This window comes from Caretta caretta, chromosome 1 (assembly GCF_965140235.1).
Source record: "Caretta caretta isolate rCarCar2 chromosome 1, rCarCar1.hap1, whole genome shotgun sequence".
Taxonomy (NCBI): Eukaryota; Metazoa; Chordata; order Testudines; family Cheloniidae; genus Caretta; species Caretta caretta.
In genome coordinates this window covers 261,055,700-261,077,357 of record NC_134206.1, presented here as the reverse complement: position 1 = coordinate 261,077,357, position 21,658 = coordinate 261,055,700, and the positions used below count along the sequence as shown (strand labels likewise).

Genomic DNA, 21,658 nt, shown 5'->3' with positions numbered 1-21,658 from the left:
CCCGGTGTGGTTGAACTAGAGCACACCTTCCAGAAAGGCATCCAGCCTGGCTTTAATAACCCTAGCAGTGCAGAATCCACCACATTTCTTGGTAAGTTGTTCCAATGGTTATTTTCCCTCGCTGATAAAAAAAAAAAAAAAAGTGTGCCTTATTGCTCGTGTAGCTTCAACTTGGACAGCCCATGGCTGGGTCTTGATGGTGCTGTAACTGGAATCTTTTTTTATTCTGTCCGAAACTCAGAGAGAGGGGTGTGGTCCGCGCGAGTGTCCATCTTCTGCTTTATAAGTATTTCTGAAACGACTTCACCCTCTGAAAATTGTGCATGTTCAAATGAGAGGCTCTAGCTGTAATTTTGGTCAGCTGATGTTAAAGATTTTAATGGGTTAGCACTGGTGGGCTCCCAGACCTCATTGACACAAATGATAGCTGCGCCCAGCTCAAAAGGAGCCACATCAACAGCAAGAGTTACTAATTTAGCTGGGTCACAGGACATCAAGAAATCTCTGGCTATTAATTAATTCTTCTGAAAACTTTTGAGCATGTTGAATTTACCTCCTAGGTAACATTCTTTGATAATAGCTTCTTCAGGAGATTTACCAGTGTGAACATGCTAGGAATAGTTCTTTTCCCTGGAGTAAATTACAGTACAAGAAATGACTGTAGCTCTTTCATATTTGTGTTTTACTGGACAAGTTCTCACCACAGCTTCCACTGCCGAGATGTTGGGTGGATTCTTTGTTTCAGCATTCACAACAAATTTAATATCGTCAGTGAAGACTTTTATTAAGCAAAATCCTTGGACTTCTCAAATGTTATTCCTTAAGCATCCAAATGTTTTGAGCCATCCCTCAAATTCTGGTCGTGTTCTTCATTTGTCCTAGTCATTGTTACGTCATTGACATCGTGTTGCACTAGTAGACTTTGTTCATCAATGACAGGAAAACAGCTGGCACCAAAATGGCACCCTATGGTATACTGATATAAACAAGTGCAAAGTGGGTGTAAGAAGCAACCAGCAGCAGCACTTGATAGCCACTTTACACTAATGAAAATGACTGCACACGGTTTACACAGCAATGGAGAATTTGGCCTCAGGAGCCTATGCCAAAGTTATTTTATTTGTGTTTTTATGTAGTTTTCACATACAAAATTGTTGAATTATGTTCTGCTTCTAATTCAACATTGCATAGCCTAATCAGTACTGCAATGTCTAAAAACATTAGCTCATGCTAAGGTTCATTTCCCATTCCATTACCATGGACTAGTTCTCACCATTTATAATTACTTGTAAATATTGGAGCAATGACAGTGTAGGCACTTTGCAAGCAGAGAGGGTGGCATGATCCCTACTCCAAAGAGCTTGCCTGAGTCAGACAACATTCACTACAGTATAGACATGGAAGATATACCAGCTGGACGACCTTTAGAGCAATCAGGCATGTGTCTATTTTTTTGTAGTCGTATTTGTCTTTGGCTTGTTCACTGAAAATCTTCTTAGAAGTGCTTCTTAAATAGGGCTTTGTACTTCAGTTATGAGTTCAGGATGTTCTTACTATTTGACATGTTTCAAATGTACAGCTAACTCATCTGTTCTGAACTACTTTCTTCACAGAGCTGTCCTCACTTTCATTTGCAGGGTCAAATTCACAGTGGCCACGTCTTCATAGACTGTGGTGGAGTTGCACCTGCTTATGCCAGTGATGAGTTTGACTGTAGTCTCTAATTGTTAGATATTTTGATATCTTTTATTTTTGCTTTTAAGTTACTTAATTTGTTTTTTGCATACTTTTTTTTTTGGTTTCTCCTTTTCTGGGACATCCCCTTTATTACTTGGGCTGTTCTTCCATTTGCATTTCCAGCCAATGTCCTTAGCCTTCTGCCATTTGTGAAATTTTCCATTTTCATACGAGCACACGCTACGTCAGCTGAGTGGCTTTTGTTTGCACAATGAAAGCTTTGAATCGCTCTTCTGCACAGAGGTCAGGGCACATTTTTTACCCATTTGTCTGTTGCTCTTCAGGCCCACAGCTGATAACCAAGTCCACAAACTTTTCCTCCTGCCAGTTCTCCTTCTGCAAGTGACTTCTTTCATGCTTCATGCAAATTAACCCCCTTCACAATCCACGCGGGAGTAGCGTCTCAGACCCTGTCTGAGCCTGAACTTCTATGCTGCAATTAAACAGCCCCATACCCTCCGAGTACATTTCCCAGACCTGAAGAAGAGCTCTGTGCAAGCTCAAAAGCTTGTCTCTCTCACCAACAGAAGTTGGTCCAATAAAAGATATTACCTCACCCCACCTTGTCTCTCTAATACCTTGGGACCAACACGGCTACACCACCACTGGATATTGGGGGGAAAAACGGGAGATCTGGTCACTTAAGCCCATGGTACACCTGTCAGAGGCTACTCTTAGGAAGAGTTGGTCCTGGCATTCTGCACAGGTGTCCCTAGGGGCAATGGCAAGCACAGTCTCCCTGTCTGCCCTTTCTCTAGCAGCTGCCAGAATGTAACCCTCTATAGTCTGTTGTTTCTAATGCATGATATTGTGAGTGCATCTGCTATGTGTGTGTACAGACACACACGCACGCACACAGTCTCTGTAACACAGAACACTGTATTCTGGTTTTTGTGTTAAAGCTTTTCATGTATTGTGTTTACTCCTTCTTATTAACCACTGAGACATTGTAAATAAAATATGGATTTTCACCATACTGAGGACAAAAAGCTAGCTCAGCAATCAAAGTGAACCCAGCTGAGCTATGCTTAATAACTTGCACTTCTGTTATCCCTCCAAATGCAGTCCAGTTTCTTCAATATCATTTGCTTAAAAAGTGGTCTTGCTTTTCCACGCACTCTCACTGCTTCTGTTCTTGTTTATAATCTGTTTTCTCCTATGCTGTCATTTTTGCCTGTGAAAAATACTAAACCAAATACTTAACTGGATTTTTCCCCCTCTTTCAGTTTCACAGTAGGATATCATCCAGACTGTATTCCTGGATTATTGGTTTATAAAATATTGACAAACACCAGGAATATGAGATTCTAAGACATGCATGTGCATAATCCCTTTGATTTCACTGCCTTGCATATTATTTCTTCAAACATCAATTTTAAAAAACACGTGGAGAGCTACCTCTTACTCAAGAAATCATCATTTGGCACTGGAGTGCTTCCAGTGTACCGCCCAGTATTAATTAATTAGTTAATCTTTGTAAAGGGGCTTTAACTATGTAAAGCGCTATTTGAGTGCTAAGCACATGAGCCTCAAACTAATTTGTTTGCAACCACGTCTTCATTACCTACACAGTCTTTAGGAGGCTGAGCAATGGGGAAAAAAATCTTCAGTTTAAATTTTAAAAAGAAATGTAAACACAACAATTAATTGAAAAATAATACAACACGGTGGGGATAAATCTGAAAGAACCATTTCATCCTCTTCAGGCAGTTCCAAATCTGAAATTGCTTCTCTACTTTTGTTGGTCTTTCATTTTTTTTCTTTCATCTTCCTCTGCCTTGTTCTTCTCTCTTTCTTGATCTTAAACCTTCCCTCTTCCAAATCTCCTCCTTGTCTTAAAAAGAACCTTGGGAAGCTGTGGAGTCACTTAGGGTTAGCGTCTGACACCCTTCCATTGAACAGGATACCTTGCTCCATGAGCAGTCCCATTGATTTTCAAGGGGACTGCTCAAAGAGAAAGGAGTACTCTGCATAGTACTCTGTCAGAATCTAGCCCATATAGAACCACCAGGGCCAAAGCCAGCCCAGATATAGCACAAGGTCATTGAGGAAAACGGAAATGCAACCATTTGTACCACAGCTGAATTTCACTCAACAGGATTTAGCATGTCCTTCTGTTTCCTGCAGTGTTGTTGTAGCCGTATCAGTCCCAGGATATTAGAGACACAAGGTGGGTGACGTAGTATCTTTTACTGGACTAAAGCTTGTCTCTCTAATCAACAAAAGTTGGTCCAATAAAAGATATTAGCTGACCCACCTTGTCCCGCTGTTTCCTAAAACTCATGGTTGTAAATCTGGGTAACCAAATTCAGGGGCATCATTTCAGTAGGGGAGGGGGCAACTTTAAGTGAGGGGTCAAGGGACTGCTTAGTTCCCTTGAAGCTCTTGATAAAATGTAAAAATCCATAATTAGACTGTTCCCTTCACAGAGGGGAGAGACCTCATTATCCTTTTCCTGGAAAAGCTGACACAGAAGCAGAAGACATCAGCCCCCAATCCACTACTGGGCTGGAGCACTGCAGTGCAACACAGGGGGGCTGGGACCAGTCGTGCCCTATAATCTGCAAGGTGTGGCGGAAATGTTGGCTTTGTTTCTGGAGGTGACTGGGCTCCTCTCAGCCACTGTACTCTGAGCCAGCCCTCTCACCACGCCCACAACAGAGGAGTCCTGCCTACATCCATTAAACTGAGCACTTTCCCCTTGTCACACGATCTGACATGGATCTTCTGTCTCATGTCTGCTTTATTGATCCCCTAGCAACTAATACTTCTGGCCACAAATTTGCCAGTCACAGCTTCTGGCCCCAAGTTCTGGGGCCCGTCAGTGACAATGGAGTGTGACAGTGGATGAGGTTGGAGCAGAGCTGCAGTCAGACAGGTGGGTCCCTGCGGCTGGGCTGCGTAGGTTGGGGAGTGAAGGCTGCAGGCTGCCCACGGGGCTCCAAACACCGAAGGTTTCAGAGAGCACAGCCGGTCTCTGGATCTGGTGTCTGAGTTGTTCACAAAGTAACTGCTCACACATTTCAACTCTCCCTCCTCCATCTCCCCACCCAACCTAAATGATGCCCCTGGCCAAATTCCTGTTAAGCTCTCAATACTTATTCCTGCCTCTGTAAGCAAGGTTCTTCTTTCTATTTAGATTTTTTAAACTGTACTTCATTTGTTGCCAGTCCGGTCTTGTTCCAGTTCCCTCAAGAATTCCAGAAAAGCTCCTTTTACTGCTCAAGAACACCAAATGTCACACATCTTGTGAAAATGGTATTTATGCCCTGTCATTGGATGGCATTCAGCCTGGCTCCCCTTTTCTTTTTTCCCCATTGGTTTTATCTTTTATCAAGTCCATTTTTACTGATGAGTCTCATTTGTGTTTTCTTTCTTGCCAAATAAACTGAAATCAGCACTTCCTTGCTGAATCCTGAGGTCTTAAACATTGTAGGGAACTATTTTATTCAGGCAGCTTGCTAAATTTCAACTTGCATGAGTAGCAATTACCCAGTGCTGTCACTCAAGATTTTGATCATTTTAAATGTGTATTTACAATTAATTTATATCACAATTGGTGATTTGTACACCTCTCTCCTTTTTTAAAATCTCAAACTTGTTTCCAATGTGTTGGGCATTTACCTTATTTAGTTCAAAGGAAACAGGTATAGAGAGGAGACTGTTCTTGGTTGCAACTTTATTTACTGTATTCCTACAAGTAGAGTAGTAGCCCTGCCTGGAATCTGGCATCAAAATAGTGCTAGCTAGAGATTGCTTCTGGCACTATAGTAATATTCATAACAAGAGACCAGAGATGGATACTCAGGAGAGGTGAAAAAGAAGCTTGGCATGGGGAAGCTGGAGGCCATGAGAGGGGTGGGTGAGAAATCAAGGATGTAAAATTGGGACAATTTCTAAAGGCAGCACAGTGCTACACAATCATCTATGGTTGTTTTCTGCCCGCCCCGCAATGATCAAATACCTTTGCAGGAGAGTGTGTGTATGTATATTAGTGTGTGTGTGTTGACATAGACACAGAGGTGGATGATACATGTTACCAGCAACTCAAGATTATAAAAACAGGGATTCCAGATTCCCAAAAATATAGGAGGAGGACTTTTAGGCAGCAACATACCACAAAAAAAAATTCCAATTTAACAAAACTGTTGGTGACATCCACCATATTTCCAGCTGGTGACTATTGGTTTGGCTGAAAAGCCAGGCCCCCTTACAGGAATGTTTAATGGAAATTGCAGGATATCTTGGAAGGCAGCTTGGACAGTGGACACGAGTACATGTGGTATGGGTAGGAGTGCATGAGGGTAGGTCTATCAGAAGCTGCAAAGAACTTGGTTTCTCTCCCTCTCCACATATTGGTTCCACATTGGATTGCTCTATGGATTGCTCTATACAACAGTTTACAGGACCACATCCTTTCCTCTACTAGATGGCATGTTGCAAGGTCCAAAAGGTGGTGCTCAGATGTTGGAGGAGGTGCAGCTGCCTACAAGCTGAAACTTGCTTTGCTTGAGGTGGGTTCCCATGTGACGTATCTAATTTAGCGAAGTCTGAGTTAGCAACATTTTGCCAAAATGATGGCAGTACCGGCAGGATCCAACAAGACCTCATGGACAATCCAGGATTCTTGCTCCCTCTAACACTGGCGTGTAAAAGGAGAGAAAAACTCCAGTGGTCCCTTTAATATTAACTAATCAGTGGATCAACTGCCAATAAATTATTATTGTAATAAAAACACTGTATGTTGCGGCTGCATGGAAGATGCTCTCTCTGCCCCCGACACGCCAGAGCAGCTCCATCCCAACCCATCTTGGAATGCTGCAGAATCACCGGGTCACTGGTGTAACATAGTTGGAAGGGAAGAGACCCAATTTGCCACGCAGGCGCCCTTTCCACCAACAGGGGTTAGAGTTGTCCAGGACTTCTACGAGGTCTCCACTGCGGAATCCTAGCTCATCACACTCCAATGCCTCAAAGTCATACAGGGCTTGGACCCATAGTGTTTGCTGAGGAGGAGGAGACAGGAGTAGTCAGACACAATTCTTATGACTCTCCCCCACAACACAAACCAAAAAGAGCAAGAAATGCAACACTGGGATATGAAACCATGATACCAGTATGGAATTCAATGGAAGAGCCATCAGGACCCCGAGAGATACCTGAGGGTTGGTTCAAGTTATCAGGAACCCCGAGTATCCCTCTCAATATATTCACTCCCCAAAGTAGAACTCAAGTGGCTGGGGCATAAAGGAATGGAGCACATGCCACGGAAACACCTCCTAAAGTGACAGGGATGTGCAACATCACATCAGGTATAATACATGGTTCCTCCTCCTTACCTCTCCCAGAGAACAGTTAACCTCCTAGTGTCTATGGTTGTTTCCTTGAGAGAAGGGATCAGGTAGAGGACAGGGGCATATAGTGCAAACCACCTACCTGTGATTGTTGAAATGATGATTCTGTTTGTCTCCGGTACATGGATGCTGCACTCCCTTCTCCATGGTCTCTGAGGCGATGAAGCCCATCTTTCCTGTCCAGGCTCCCACCACCTCTGTCCTAGAAAGTGAGGTGCAAGAGAAGAGCCATTATTATACTCAGATGTGCAACTGGAATGGGGGGAGGGTACCAGGGTTTCAGGATCCAGGCAGTGCATATGTCACTGAATGCCTCCAAGTAATTTCTTGTCTCTATTTATTCGGTCTTTGTTTCCCAGGTGTTCATTGGGCTGCAAGCAACACACCTAACAGGAAAGGACTCCTTAGTCTGTGCCCTTTGGATCAAGAATCTCAAGCTGGGTAGTTGGGTATAGCTTCCCAATTTCCTTTCTCAGTACCTAGCATTTCAAATGGCCCTTTGGTCATGCCTGCACCTTAGTCAGCCTAAAAGGTCAGTGTAACTGTATCCCACTTTGCATGTCAATTGTCCCTGACTGGAAGTGTCAGAGTGAGTCAAACTCAATCTGGCTTTAGAGACACAGGATTCTCTCTCTCTCTTTTTTTTTTTTGGGGGGGGGGGATATACTTTTCTTTTACAAGTATTTCTGCTCTGTATCAAATATGACTCAATGACAGATTTGTCACAAAGGGCCCAGGCTCCAATCTTGTGACAAGCTGTATTAGTCTACCAACAGTCACCTTCCTATATAACGTTGCTCCTGAATGATGGGATATAGAACTGGCCATTTCCAGAGTGTCCTTGGCCCTCCTCTATTAGGACTCTCTTGCCCTACAAGGCTTGGTTTTGGAGCTCTTCCCTTAGCTGGACCAGTCTTCTCCTCAGATGAGGCCAATACTGTTGCAACATCTCCTGCTACAGACAGGAGCCAGTCCCTTCTCCCCATAATAGCCATTTCCCACCCAAATCAATATGGAACAATTGTAGAGGCAGCACCATGCACTGTTCTTTCCTCCCATCCTCACGATATGAGCATTTTTTGCATGCACCATCACCATCTTTGCCAAGCCCCAGGACTGAAGGATCACACACCAGGAGTTCCCAGCAGAGAAAGAGAGAACCCAGAACTCACGTCTGGAACATGCTCAAAGAAACCAAACTCTCCCAATGGTAATCAACTGATTTCCCATTCCCAACGTGCACCATAGTGCCGAATCTTAACACCACAACACAGCAAAAGAAATGGGCTGCACAGCTGGGCTTGTCCTACAGACTTCAGAGGCATTGCTAGATAGGTGTGTGGGCAAGTGTTGGTCTGTGCTCCCAATATGACTTTCAGTTTTGTCCCAAGCTGAACATTTTGCCATACTTGGCCATTCTTGCACGACTGGGTTTGCTGTTCCCAGCTCTCCAGTTAGAGTGTCACTTGCCTGTTGAGTTAGGATTTTTGCAGGTCCATCCCATAAACCCTGATATTCAGAGGACAAAATAGAAGTTCACATATTTATTTCTGTCCACCAGATGTCACCATGCTGACACCGTACATTGATGCTACATCGCAGTGTGAAGAAACAGTCATGAAGCAGTCATGGCAATGCACTTAAACAATTAGGTAAACAGCCCAGCTCCTAGTGAGCAGAGACCAGCATGTTCTGCAGCCCAGGCTCATCCCAGCTAACCCCTCTTTCCCAGTGATACCTGTTGCTGCTGCTGCAGGGGTGGTGAGGGATCTGCATATCTCTTGGACATTAATGCTCGGATTTCTCCAGCTGCTCCACTCAGGCGGAGTCCTTCCTGCGCCCCCCTTTCCAGGCTCCCACCACGCCTCTCCTGGGGGAGGAGAGTGATAAACGTTGGGCCAGGTCTGCTTCCCACAATGTCCTTCCTGGTATCCTGGCAATCAGTAACCCGTCCCTTTCCCTCCCCAGATCTCTGTCTTCCCACTGCTCTCCCTAACCATAGAGCCTATGCAAAGGAGGACTCCTGTTCCTCTGTACAAATTGACAAATCTGGGACCCTGGACTTTGTCTCTTCACCACAGCCACTCCCCCTCAGAAGTGCAAGTGGGGATTTGGGGCTCTGAGCCCAAATCCATGAATGGGTTTGGATCCTGCATTTGTCCCCTCACTACATATACAAGGTGAGTTGGGCCCCAATGTTCCCTCCAGTAAACAATCATATGTAGCTGTGGCCCCACAGAAAGAGAAGAGCATGTCTGGGGCCTATTTACCCACTGTAAATAAGTGTGGTTGTGAGGCCTTGTGTTTGGTTAACTGCCCAGACCCAGACTTTCGAGGGCTCAGCACCCACAATGAAGCCAGATTTTCGGTAGAGCTCAGCATCCAACATGCACCTGAAGGGCTGAGCTCTTTTGAAAACTCTGGCCTCAGACTTAATTTGTCTCTACACCTGGCTCTACTTATTAATTATTATCATCATTGCTGTAGTGCCTATGAGCCCTAGTTGTGGCCCAAGACCCCATGGTGATAGGCGCTGTCCAAACCCTCATCACCACAGCAAAGGAGTGGAGCATTGGCTGCAACCTCCCCTCTCCTATTCTTTCGTTTACCTGTCTACATCTTGGCACAAATATTGTCCTGCTTCCTCCCTCTCCCGGCTCTGAGCCACCTTCAAAAGGTTGTTGTACAAATACAATATCTCCTGCCTTGTGCAGACTATCCTCTGCTGTCAGCTCTCTCTCCTATATGTGGCCTCCCTTACAGCTAGGTAAAGCTTTTTAAAAAAGCCGGATAAGTCGTCTAAAAGGAGTCAACAACACAGAACCCTTTATCAGATTGAAAAATGAACCCTGTCGCCCTTTTGGAGCTGAAAAGAATGTCCCACATGCAGCTGATAAAACTTTATTGCCACAATGAACACGTCATGTATTTTCTGGCTTGTCTCTAACCACACATCCTGGTAATTTAATACCAGAGTCCGTTTCCTGGTTAAGCAGTGCTTCAGTTACTGTAGTTACCATGTGTTTTCTCTCTCTCTCTCTCAGCATTGTGTGTGCAATGGCTGGCAGCCTGTGCTGCATCATTCCCCCATTTTCCTGGCATAGAACCAAATGGGCAGTTGATGGACAGGGATTTCCCTGCTTCTACAAACATCTTTTGCTGCTTCTTCCTTGAACTCAGAAACTGTGCTCACATCTCTGGAGTTCTGGGACAACTTTATGACCCTTTTTTCCCACCCCTTCTACATCCTGTCCCCAGTTCCTCCACAATAGCCTGCTATGTTCTGTAACTAATAAGAGATAAGCAATTCCTCAATGCAGCCAAACTTTCAGCTATAACAGTGGCAGCACCCAGAGTCCATTCAAGGAGGGAAAGAAACCAAATTCAGTGTTTTCTCTCAATTCTGCCAATAAACTCAGTCTGCCCTGTGATCCCCTTCCTGTTCTATCCCAGAGCCCCTAAACCCATCAGTGTTCCTGCAGCTATTCTGTACCACCCCTTCCTAAAGTTAGACCTGGCTCCCCTTATCCATGCCGATGCACCTCAATCCTGACCTGCAGCATGTCCTGCAGTTCCAGTCCTTGGGCCCCTACGCTGCTCTGGCAAAGCCTCTCAGTCCTGATTTGCAGCATTCCCTGCTGCAGTCTTCAGCTTGTCGTAAATGGAGACAGTGAATCACACTAAGTTACGTAATGTGCTTATGATGCAATCAATCAAAAATCAAGGCTGGGAGGCCCTTCAGTCTAGAGACCTGACTGGGATTCCACTGAAGGTTTCCAGAGGCAACATTCTAGCACTAAATTCATCCCATGGGGTGGCTTTCTCCTCTTGGGGTTTTCAGGGATGGTTTGAGAACCCTGGGTATACCTTCTCTTCTTGGCTCCCATCTCTCAGGAAGATCAGCTTCTGCCTGGAGATAGAGGAGGTCTTATAGTACTCCACCAATTTGTTTAGTGACTGGAATTTCTCTGTCCACAAGTAGTAGTTGCCCTTTGTATCCCTCATCACCCTGAAGTGCTGGACATCATCCTCATGCCTGTGATCAAGGGGAGAAATGAACATCAGATGATAACAATTTTACTTTCCTCTAATACCTTTAATCCAAAAGCCCTTTGCAGACTCTGGATCAAATTCGGACTTGTGGAAAGTGAAGTCAATGGCATTGCACCTGGATACACTGGATCTCAAAGTAACCCTGTATGTAAAGGAATCACTCACCAACCAGAAAAATGCAGCTGCCTTGAGGATGCATGGCCAAATGGTAGACTCAATACAGGGCACTGGGGCTCAGACCTTTACTTTCAAAATAAGGGTCATGGGATCTTTTATGACCACAAATGGTTAGAAGCTTCATTCTGCATCTTATTTAAAAGAGGGTAAGGCAGCAGCCCGGTGCCCATTAACAAGTGGACCTGCATTGACTCTAAGCAAAGAGCACCACCAGATTATAACCTTACCTGAGGTATTTTTCCTCAGGTTAATCCCTAGACAAGATGGGGCGAAGGACTGAGATTTACTCCTTCATACTTGTTGCATAACGTCCACCAGCGCCCAGTGGAACAATGGATTCCCGCTGAAGAACCGTCTGCAGTCCCAGTGCCATGCAGGGCCATGCTGGGTTCACGCAGGAGGGGGCAGTGTTGGGTTTGAAACAAAGGCTGAGAATGGCTGGACAAGAATATGTGGCTGAAAAGGGAAACAAGCATAGGGAGTAAGAGGCCCAGGGGGCTGGGAAATGGAGTCTTTTTGATTTATTAGTCAATGTTCATACAGCATTTCAGAATTCAACGTGCTACATAAATGCTAAGGATGTTTATTATCATAATTGTTAAGCTGCTGGTTCCTGTGCAATTTGGTCACATGTGATTTGAAAGTCATTCCCGTCTGGTGGCTGCTCAGTGGCCTATGTGAAATAAATTAATGGTGTAAGTCACCTCCCTAATGGATTTTAAACAGCATTCTTGGCCAGTAACTAAAGCCATCATGCAAAAAAACATACCTGAAAGGCACACGTTTCGCATGGTGGGAGATGGCCCACAGAATGTGCTCTGTTCTGCTTCCAAAGGAGCAGGACAGCTGAGGTTGTGATTTTGGGATGGGGTATTTGCTGTGTCACTTTAATGGAAAAAGAAACATTTGAGAAGCAGATGCCTCACTTGTTCCCATTGATTGGCACCACGCAAGCTTCCCAAGACACTGCCATCCTGTCAAGGGGAGGTTAGGGACAGCAGCATTAACCAGAAACAGCAGGAAGATACTGTAAGTAGCAGGTACCTGACGGAGATGGAGAAGTCACCAGGGGAGTTCTGGCTGGCTCGGATGATGAAAGAGCCAACTTCCTTGCTCATGAGTAAGTTCTCTGCCTCATGGCGGGATATCCCTTCATTAAACCAGCTGTCATGGGGAATAAATCACATACAAGTGAATAAGGAAATGGGTTAGGGAAAAAGAAGGGAAGAGGTGAGAGGAGGGTTGGGAATCAGCAGAGGTGGGAAAGGCACTAGAGGGTTCGGTAGGATTGTCTCCTGCTAACAGTCCATGTTCTCAAAGTATGGGGTATAGAAACAGAGATGGAGGAAATGGCCCTTTATGAAGACCACTTTCCTTCCCCCATCCCCTTTCCAGTGTCCAGCCTGAACAGCTTTCAAAATGTGGAGCTGCTGCTGCTCAGAAAAGGACCAAAGTGGAAGTGTTTCAGCCCAGCCATTGTATACTCTGTGTGGGTGAGAGGGAAAGGTTAGTGAAGACGTAATTCCTCTGTGAGAGGCATAATGAACAGGCTGATTCCACTGCTCCAAGTGTGCCAGGGAAAAGCTGCTAGTGTAACACTCTGTGGCACAGGCACCTCAGTAAACCCCGTAGGAAGGAGAGAACATTGGCGCCAAAAATACAGGCCTGGGTTCGCTTGTTGAGCTAACAGAGCAAGTCCCCCAGCTCAGCCAGGAGGTGGAATTCACACAGAATGACACATATGCAGTATCACCAACTTTGGGGATTTTTTCCACCAGTGACATAATTTTGTCTGGGGCTGGAGGAGCTAGTCTAGCAATGACCTTGCGTGAATTTAAGCCCTCCAACTGGCTGCTTGCCCCACTTGCCTGCCTCCAGGTACTGAGCAAGCAATCAAAGCTACCACAGGAAGAGCCACCTCATCCCCCATAGCAATATGAAGCCATTCTCACAGGAGAGGAGGGGAGAAGAGGGAGCAGAAGCCCCCAGCAGTTCCAGATGGTGCCGATCCTTCCTCTTCTCAGCCCTCCTATAAGCAACTGGCACAGGATAGCGCTTCTGCTCCTCCCCCATCTCCCCTGCTATAGCCAGCCTGGTAACAATGGGAAAGGGCAGAGTGGCGCAACAACCCCGCAGCAGACCCCAGACCTGGGAGAAGGGGGTGAAGAACACCAGGAGGAGAAGAAGTGAGGCTGGGGGGCTGAACTGACAGGGTGTGGGTCTGGAGGGGCTGAACAGAGGGGATCTGAATTGATGGGCGTGGAAGATAAACTGGTGGGGGCAGAATTGCTGGGCAGTGGATGGGCAGATATGGAAGTGAGAGCGCCTACAGCAGGGGCCAAAATCACCTTATCTAATCCATTTGGGAGCATGGGCAACATTAATTGTCACACACACCTTGGGGATGGGCAGGGGGATCTGACTTGTGATTTTTCGCTTGAGACTGGCAATACTGCAGGTCTTCTAAATTCCATCCAACAGGGGGCAGTGGCGGACAGGCATTCCCAGGGAGAACAATCCCTCCAGTACGTACAGGCAGGGGCGGCTCAACCAATTTTGCCGCCCCAAGCAGTCGCCGCTGAATCGCTGCCGCCGAACTGCCACCGTGCCTGGAAGAGCAGCGGAGCTGCCGTCCAAAAGCCGCCGCGGCGGGAAGAGCGGTGGAGCTGCTGCCGAATTGCCACTGCGGGACACGGACTGCCGCCCCATTCTGAATGCCGCCCCAAGCACCAGCTTGCAAAGCTGGTGCCTGGAGCCGGCCCTGCCTACAGGAGCAGCTCTTCTAACATCTGCCCCAGGGTAATAATATAATAATAATAATAATAAAAAATCTTAGTTGGCAATATCCTTGGCAGTGTGGGGAAAAGCCCCCACCATCCTCTCTCCTGCACTGCTGCTGCAGCACTTTGGAAGAAGGAGGGGCCTGTAGCTTCAGGGAGGATTTCTGTGAATCTAAAGAGAAGGATTGTAAATCCATTGCACAGTAATATTTAGCATGTCAGGCTAGTGCATTTTGCTATGCATTAGATTCACGGAAATCCTTCCTCAAACTGCAGTTCTCTCCATCCTGCTCCTCTTGAACTTGCTGCAGCATTACAGTGGAGAGCAATGTGGGAAAGACCTCTCTCTTAGTGCTCTAGAGCCTGGGGTCTGCTGTGCAAGCAGGGGACTTCAAAGGAGCAGGAAGAGTTGACAAGGCGGGGATGACATGTGCCTGGTCTATCATCACTGACAGTCAAGGTTAGACAATAGACATTTCAGAGTAACAGCCGTGTTAGTCTGTATTCGCAAAAAGAAAAGGAGTACTTGTGGCACCTTAGAGACTAACCAATTTATTTGAGCATGAGCTTTCGTGAGCTACAGCTCACTTCATCGGATGCATACCGTGGAAACTGCAGCAGACTTTATATACACACAGAGAATATGAAACAATACCTCCTCCCACCCCACTGTCCTGCTGGTAATAGCTTATCTAAAGTGATCATCAGGTTGGGCCATTTCCAGCACAAATCCAGGTTTTCTCACCCTCCGCCCCCCCACACAAATTCACTCTCCTGCTGGTGATAGCCCATCCAAAGTGACAACTCTTTACACAATGTGCATGATAATCAAGTTGGGCCATTTCCTGCACAAATCCAGGTTCTCTCACCCCCTCACCCCCCTCCCAAAAACCACACACACAAACTCACTCTCCTGCTGGTAATAGCTCATCCAAACTGACCACTCTCCAAGTTTAAATCCAAGTTAAACCAGAACATCTTGGGGGGGGGGTAGGAAAAAACAAGGGGAAATAGGCTACCTTGCATAATGACTTAGCCACTCCCAGTCTCTATTAAAGCCTAAATTAATAGTATCCAATTTGCAAATGAATTCCAATTCAGCAGTTTCTCGCTGGAGTCTGGATTTGAAGTTTTTTTGTTTTAAGATAGCGACCTTCATGTCTGTGATTGCGTGACCAGAGAGATTGAAGTGTTCTCTGACTGGTTTATGAATGTTATAATTCTTGACATCTGATTTGTGTCCATTTATTCTTTTACGTAGAGACTGTCCAGTTTGACCAATGTACATGGCAGAGGGGCATTGCTGGCACATGATGGCATATATCACATTGGTGGATGTGCAGGTGAACGAGCCTCTGATAGTGTGGCTGATGTTATTAGGCCCTGTGATGGTGTCCCCTGAATAGATATGTGGGCACAATTGGCAACGGGCTTTGTTGCAAGGATAAGTTCCTGGGTTAGTGGTTCTGTTGTGTGGTATGTGGTTGTTGGTGAGTATTTGCTTCAGGTTGCGGGGCTGTCTGTAGGCAAGGACTGGCCTGTCTCCCAAGATTTGTGAGAGTGTTGGGTCATCCTTTAGGATAGGTTGTAGATCCTTAATAATGCGTTGGAGGGGTTTTAGTTGGGGGCTGAAGGTGACGGCTAGTGGCGTTCTGTTATTTTCTTTGTTAGGCCTGTCCTGTAGTAGGTAACTTCTGGGAACTCTTCTGGCTCTATCAATCTGTTTCTTTACTTCCGCAGGTGGGTATTGTAGTTGTAAGAAAGCTTGACAGAGATCTTGTAGGTGTTTGTCTCTGTCTGAGGGGTTGGGGCAAATGCGGTTGTATCGCAGAGCTTGGCTGTAGACGAAGGATCGTGTGGTGTGGTCAGGGTGAAAGCTGGAGGCATGCAGGTAGGAATAGATCTCTGAGGGGGTGAGAGAACCTGGATTTGTGCAGGAAATGGCCCAACTTGATTATCATGCACATTGTGTAAAGAGTTGTCACTTTGGATGGGCTATCACCAGCAGGAGAGTGAATTTGTGTGGGGGGGTGGAGGGTGAGAAAACCTGGATTTGTGCTGGAAATGGCCCAACCTGATGATCACTTTAGATAAGCTATTACCAGCAGGACAGTGGGGTGGGAGGAGGTATTGTTTCATATTCTCTGTGTGTATATAAAGTCTGCTGCAGTTTCCACGGTATGCATCCGATGAAGTGAGCTGTAGCTCACGAAAGCTCATGCTCAAATAAATTGGTTAGTCTCTAAGGTGCCACAAGTACTCCTTTTCTTTTTACAATAGACATTGCTTCTCATGTAGCATCAGACTGGCCTCTAGTGGATAGAATGAAACTCACATGTACGGAGGGTGATGGGGGGCTGGGTATTAATGATAGGGCTTAGAGGGAGGGCTTTTACCTTTCTATACCCTGTTTAGAGAGAGAAAGCCCCCCCCATGTCTTCCTCTTCTACTTGGCCTTTTCACTGTCAAGACCCTCTAACATTAACTCCTCTCCTTCTGTCCAAGGACAGCAAGATGTAGCTCCTACCACATCCTAGCAACAATAACAAGGGAATCACTTGAGAGTGACAAGAGTTTTGGGGCTGTCAGGACTAAAATAACAGGGGGTGCTGCAGGGCAGGACTAAGGTGCATTGACAGGCTGGCGTGTGGAGTTTTGCCACAGCCCTTGTCTGCCTTAAACTGTACCATGCTCTAAGAAAGCGTGAGAGAGGAAGTGGTGACCAAACACACACACAGGCTATCTCAATACTTATGGCAGCATGGAGCATACAGGCACTACATGCGTAGCTGCATGCCACATGAAAAGCAATCCGCACCACACTTGTCACTGCAGCGTGTAGGTGCACGCTGCAGTAAAAGGCTCCAGCAAGGGAGAAGGCAACAGGGACTGGGTGACTGGGCAACAAAACGGCAGATGAAATTCAATGTTGATAAATGCAAAGTAATGCACGTTGGAAAACATAATTCCAACTATCCATACAAAATGATGGGTGTAAATTAGCTGTTACCACTCAAAAAAAAAAAGATCTTGGAGTCATTGTGGCTAGTTCTCTGAAAACATCCACTCAATGTGCAGCGGCAGACAAAAAGGCAACCAGAATGTTAGGAACCATTAGGAAAAGGATAGGTAACAAGACAGAAAATATCATATTGCCTCTATATAAATCCATGGTACACCCTCACCTTGACTACTGCATGCATTTCTGGTTGCTCCATCTCAAAAAAGATATATTGGAATTGGAAAAGGTACAGAGAAGGGCAACACAAATAATTAAGGGTATAGAACAGTTTCCATGTAAGGAGAGATTAAAAAGACATGACTTTTCAGCTTGGAAAAGAGACTGCTAAGGGGGGATATGACAGAGATCTATGAAATCTTGACTGGTGAGGAGAAAGTGAATGAGGAAATGTTGTTTACTCCTTCACATAATACAAAAACTAGGGGTTATCCATTGAAATTAATAGGCACCAGGTTTAAAAAAACCAAAAGGAAGTACTTCTTCACAGAACGCACAGTCAGTCTGTGGAACTCTTTGTCATGGGATGTTGTGAAGGCCAAGACTATAGCAGGGTTCAAAAAAGAACTGGATAAGTTCATGGAGGATAGGTCCATCAATGGCTTTAGCCAGGATGGGCAAGGATGCAACACCATTCTCTGAGTGTCCCTAGCCTCTGTTTGCCAGAAGCTGGGAGTGGACAACAGGGCATGAATCACTCGATGATTGCCTGTTCTGTTCATTCCCTCTGAAGCACCTGGCATTGGCCACTGTTGGAAGATAGGACCGTGGGCTAAATGGATCATTGGTCTGACCCAATATGACTGTTCTTACGTCCTATGGGAAAGGCTCCAGCAGGGGGGAGGCAACAGGACACTACACTGCTAAAAACCAGCAGTGTAGATATGGGAGGCACTGCTTGGGTGTGTAGAGATGGGGTTACCATACATCCAGGTTTTCCCAGACAAGACCCTCTTTTTTGCTCCTCCGATCTCTGCCCGGGCAGATTTTTGAAATCCGAACAAATGTCCATGATTTTGAGCTAGCCAGCCAGAGAGCAGCAGCTGCTGGATGGGTGCCCAGCTCTGAAGGCAGTGCCGCTGCCAGCAGCAGTGCAGATATGAGGGTGGCATGGCATGGTATTGCCACCCTTACTTCTGTGCTGCTGCTGGTGATGATGCTGCCTTCAGAGCAGGGTGGCTGGAGAGCAGTGGCTGCTGTACCCCACGCTGGATCCTGGCAGTATCTGCTATCTGGGGACTTGAAATATGGCAACCCTATGTAGAGAGCCCACGTAGGATATACACCCTGGAGGTTCACGCGTGTAGAGCACTCTCCTCTCCTCACCAAAGTCATGCCTCACCTTCTGCACTGCTCTTTATCCCTGTGCTAGCTGGGTGTGCAGTGTCTGTACATGCTATCGTAAGTGTAGATGTACACACACGACAAAACTCCCTGAAATTTTCAAGGGAAATGCACCTGATCCCTGTTGTACTTACATGGGAATGTGAATATCTATGAAGTTCTTGGGGACAAATCCTTCGTGACTTCTCAGCTCAGCCCTGTACCACTCTTCCTGGGAGCTTAAAATCTGCAGCAGAGAGACAGAATGAATGAATGAACGAACCTCCTTGGGAGAGGCAAAGTAACCAGAAGGAGAAGTTACTGGAAAAAGAAAGAAAGAGTTTGGAATTATTTGGAAGGATAAAAGTAGACTAGATTGGGTTTGCTGGCGCTGAGAGCCCTGGAATCCCATGGCACCCCCGTTTTCTTCCCTCCCACATACACACACTGCAGCAGGACTGGTAGATGAAGGCCAGTTCAGTGCAAATAAAGTAATGAGGAAGATATGGAGAAATTAGAGGGACTGCTTGTTAGTTTTATCTGTATTTCTGGATAAATGTCCAGGAGGCTGGGAGATGTACACTGCACAGCTCTAATGCCTTCATGATGGAGGAGTTTGCTCTGAAGGACTTAGTGGGGGTTTAAGGAGTTCTTTGTGTTGTTTTTAATGGTTTGCCCTGGAGTGTCCCAATTTGACAAGAGATGAAAAAGCTCTGAAAAATTCTGCTACATCGGAATATGTGTGATTGTGATTGAGTGTGTGTTATTGGGTATCATTGCATGTGTTAGAATTAGGGGGGCTGAAGCTTCAGCTGTGCAGAGCTCACACCAGAGCAGTTGAAGGGAGGAGGCAAAGGTGGTTCAAAGACAGTTTTCTGCCGTTTTAGATTTTGGGTGTTGCAGGGGGCCAGTCTGTGTAATGCAAATTGGAGCAGCCTCAGGGTTATGCCTAATATCGCTAGTAAGGTCATTCCACTGATCAAGGATTGCTGGACTGCATTATTCTCTACCTCCACCCCATTTTGCCCCGACATGGCCCGAAGACGGAGGTGAGGGAACAGGTGGCATATAGCTACCTGTGTTGCCAGCGGCTATGATTTTATTGCAAGCTTTGTGGTATATGGTGTTTTTCTTAAAATTCCAGCTCCTGGAGGCAAGTGAATACATGAGAATCTCAGCTTTCATTTTTTTTTAAAAGAAGTTTCTAGCCCTTATGGTTGTAGAAAAAAGCTTGAAGTATGACCCCCAGGGGCTCAGGAAACAGAAAGCAAAAAAAAAAAAAAGTTCCCAAAATATGTAATTAAAAAAATGGTTAAGCCATGTTTTTAAACATTCGGGGTTGACAATACTGAGCCCTCTGGGACTCATTCTCCACTCCCTTGTGTAGTCCTTACACCCGTGCACACGGAGGGAATGGGCAGCTGAGGATTTCTGAATGGGTAGCTGAGGATTCCCTGGCTTATTGCCAGTTGATTCCCCCATACAGTGAGCCTGATTTAAGGTCTCTTTGTGCTGCTCCAAGCAAACCAAATGGGATAAAACTCTTTTCTCCTCTATGGCTCAACACCTACACAGGGTATAACTGCATATCAGCAACCCCTTCTCCCCTCCTGCCTGGAGACTGCTCTGCTAGCAGCTAGATTTCCGGCGCAATCCACCTGCAAGCTCTTGGTGCACAGAGGGCAGGCCCCTCTGTGTCAGTCTCTCACAGCAGGGGTGGTGGGGAGGTGGATTTCCTCCTGTCGCTGCTGGTTCAGGGCCTCACACTTCCTGTTCATCTAATCTCCACATCAATACTGTTTACCTTATCTCCTTTGCCAATCAGTTAAGATAAACCCCAGCAGGTTGCACAGGCAGGGTTGGGAGGACAGCTGGGGGTATGTGCCTGCATGCATGCGTTTGTGTGATGTTACACACTTCGATTTGTCATATCTTTGACTCTTGGCTGCTAGGGAGTTGCACCGCCACAAAGAGAAAGAGAGATAATGAGAGGACAATCTCTGGCTTTCTAGTTGTGAATGCCCAGTGGAAATAAACGAATAGAGAGATACAATCAACACAGTGCAGAGGTAGGGGCATGGGGATGGAGTTTGAGCTGAGGAAGCATCAGGAGAGCTGTGTAGGGCAAGTGCTCAACCATCCTAAAGGGGAGAAGGGGGATTTGTCCATAGCACCTCTCATGTCACTCTGGAAAGATCCCCCTCTTTGACCTTGGTGGGTTTTGGATGGAGCCACATTTGCCCTAAGTCCCAAGAACAGATGGGAGGGAGGGTAAAGTGAGAAATGGGGGTGTGGACCTAAGGAAAGCTAAGAGGGGAGAATTCATAGATTATAATTAATTGGAATAGCAGGGGGTGCTGCAGGCCAAGACAGAGGTGCCCTGGCCCACACTACTCAAAAATGCTCCTTTTGGCCAATTAAGGGGTATAGTCAGTGAGAGCCAATGTGAGTCATGTTCAGGCAGCTTCAGCTGTAGCAGAGTGACTAGGATGCACAGTGTTGTAGATTGAGGACTGGGTAAAAAATATGATGTGGGGTTGTGTGGATTCATCCTCATTGCTAATAACAAGAACAATTCTACCAGAAGAAAGATGAAATAGAATGCGTTTTACATACTGTATGTCTGACATTTCTTCCCACTCCCGCTCTAGCATTCCTCTGCTTCTTCATTTCTGAAGGGGGTGTTGTGGCTTATACTAGCTCAGGGGCTCTCAACATTTTTCATATAATTTCTGTACGAAAAAGTCTTGTGGATACTTCCCCTCCCATTAGCAATTATATAATATCCCTGTGGCAACTACAGTAATTCCTTACAGGGAAAAGTAATATCAGGAAATTCACTGAGTGTACTTTAGCCCAGTGCTTCTCAAGCTATCTGATGTGGGGGACTGGCAATTTTTTTCCCCAATGTGCACGCAGACTGGCAGCCAATGGCTCACGGACTGGCACTGGTCCGCGGACCACCACTTTGAGTAGAATTGCTTTAGCCATCTTTTATGGCAATCTAACAGCTGGAAATAAGGAGGATGGCAAGCACTGTGAGGCTAGCCAGTTCTCCATGAACCTCCAGCAAGCCCTCCATGGAACACTAGTGGCATCTGGACCACAATCTGTGAACATCTGGGCTGGCCTATGTTATGGCGGGAGGCACTGGTGCAGTGGGGTCTGGCAGGAGTCACATAGTTAAACAGTCCTCCTTTGGTGGCGCCTCGGGC

The 21,658-nt window shown here is 46.0% G+C and overlaps 1 protein-coding gene across 4 annotated transcripts in view; it reads right to left on the bottom strand.

Moving 5' to 3' along the window:
• Positions 1 to 1,078: 1,078 nt before the first annotated feature.
• The window catches only part of GRAP2 (GRB2 related adaptor protein 2), a 63,370-nt gene continuing 42,790 nt past the window's right edge, over positions 1,079 to 21,658 (bottom strand). For all 4 annotated transcript variants that reach the window (XM_075124189.1, XM_075124190.1, XM_048834656.2 and 1 more), the window contains 6 exons: positions 18,599 to 18,690; positions 12,366 to 12,485; positions 10,959 to 11,127; positions 8,830 to 8,961; positions 7,174 to 7,293; positions 1,079 to 6,743 (listed from right to left, as the gene is read on the bottom strand). In XM_075124189.1, the coding sequence (XP_074980290.1) occupies positions 6,564 to 6,743; positions 7,174 to 7,293; positions 8,830 to 8,961; positions 10,959 to 11,127; positions 12,366 to 12,485; positions 18,599 to 18,690 (813 nt within the window). In that variant the 3' untranslated portion in view covers positions 1,079 to 6,563. The remainder of the gene's footprint in view (positions 6,744 to 7,173; positions 7,294 to 8,829; positions 8,962 to 10,958; positions 11,128 to 12,365; positions 12,486 to 18,598; positions 18,691 to 21,658) is intronic.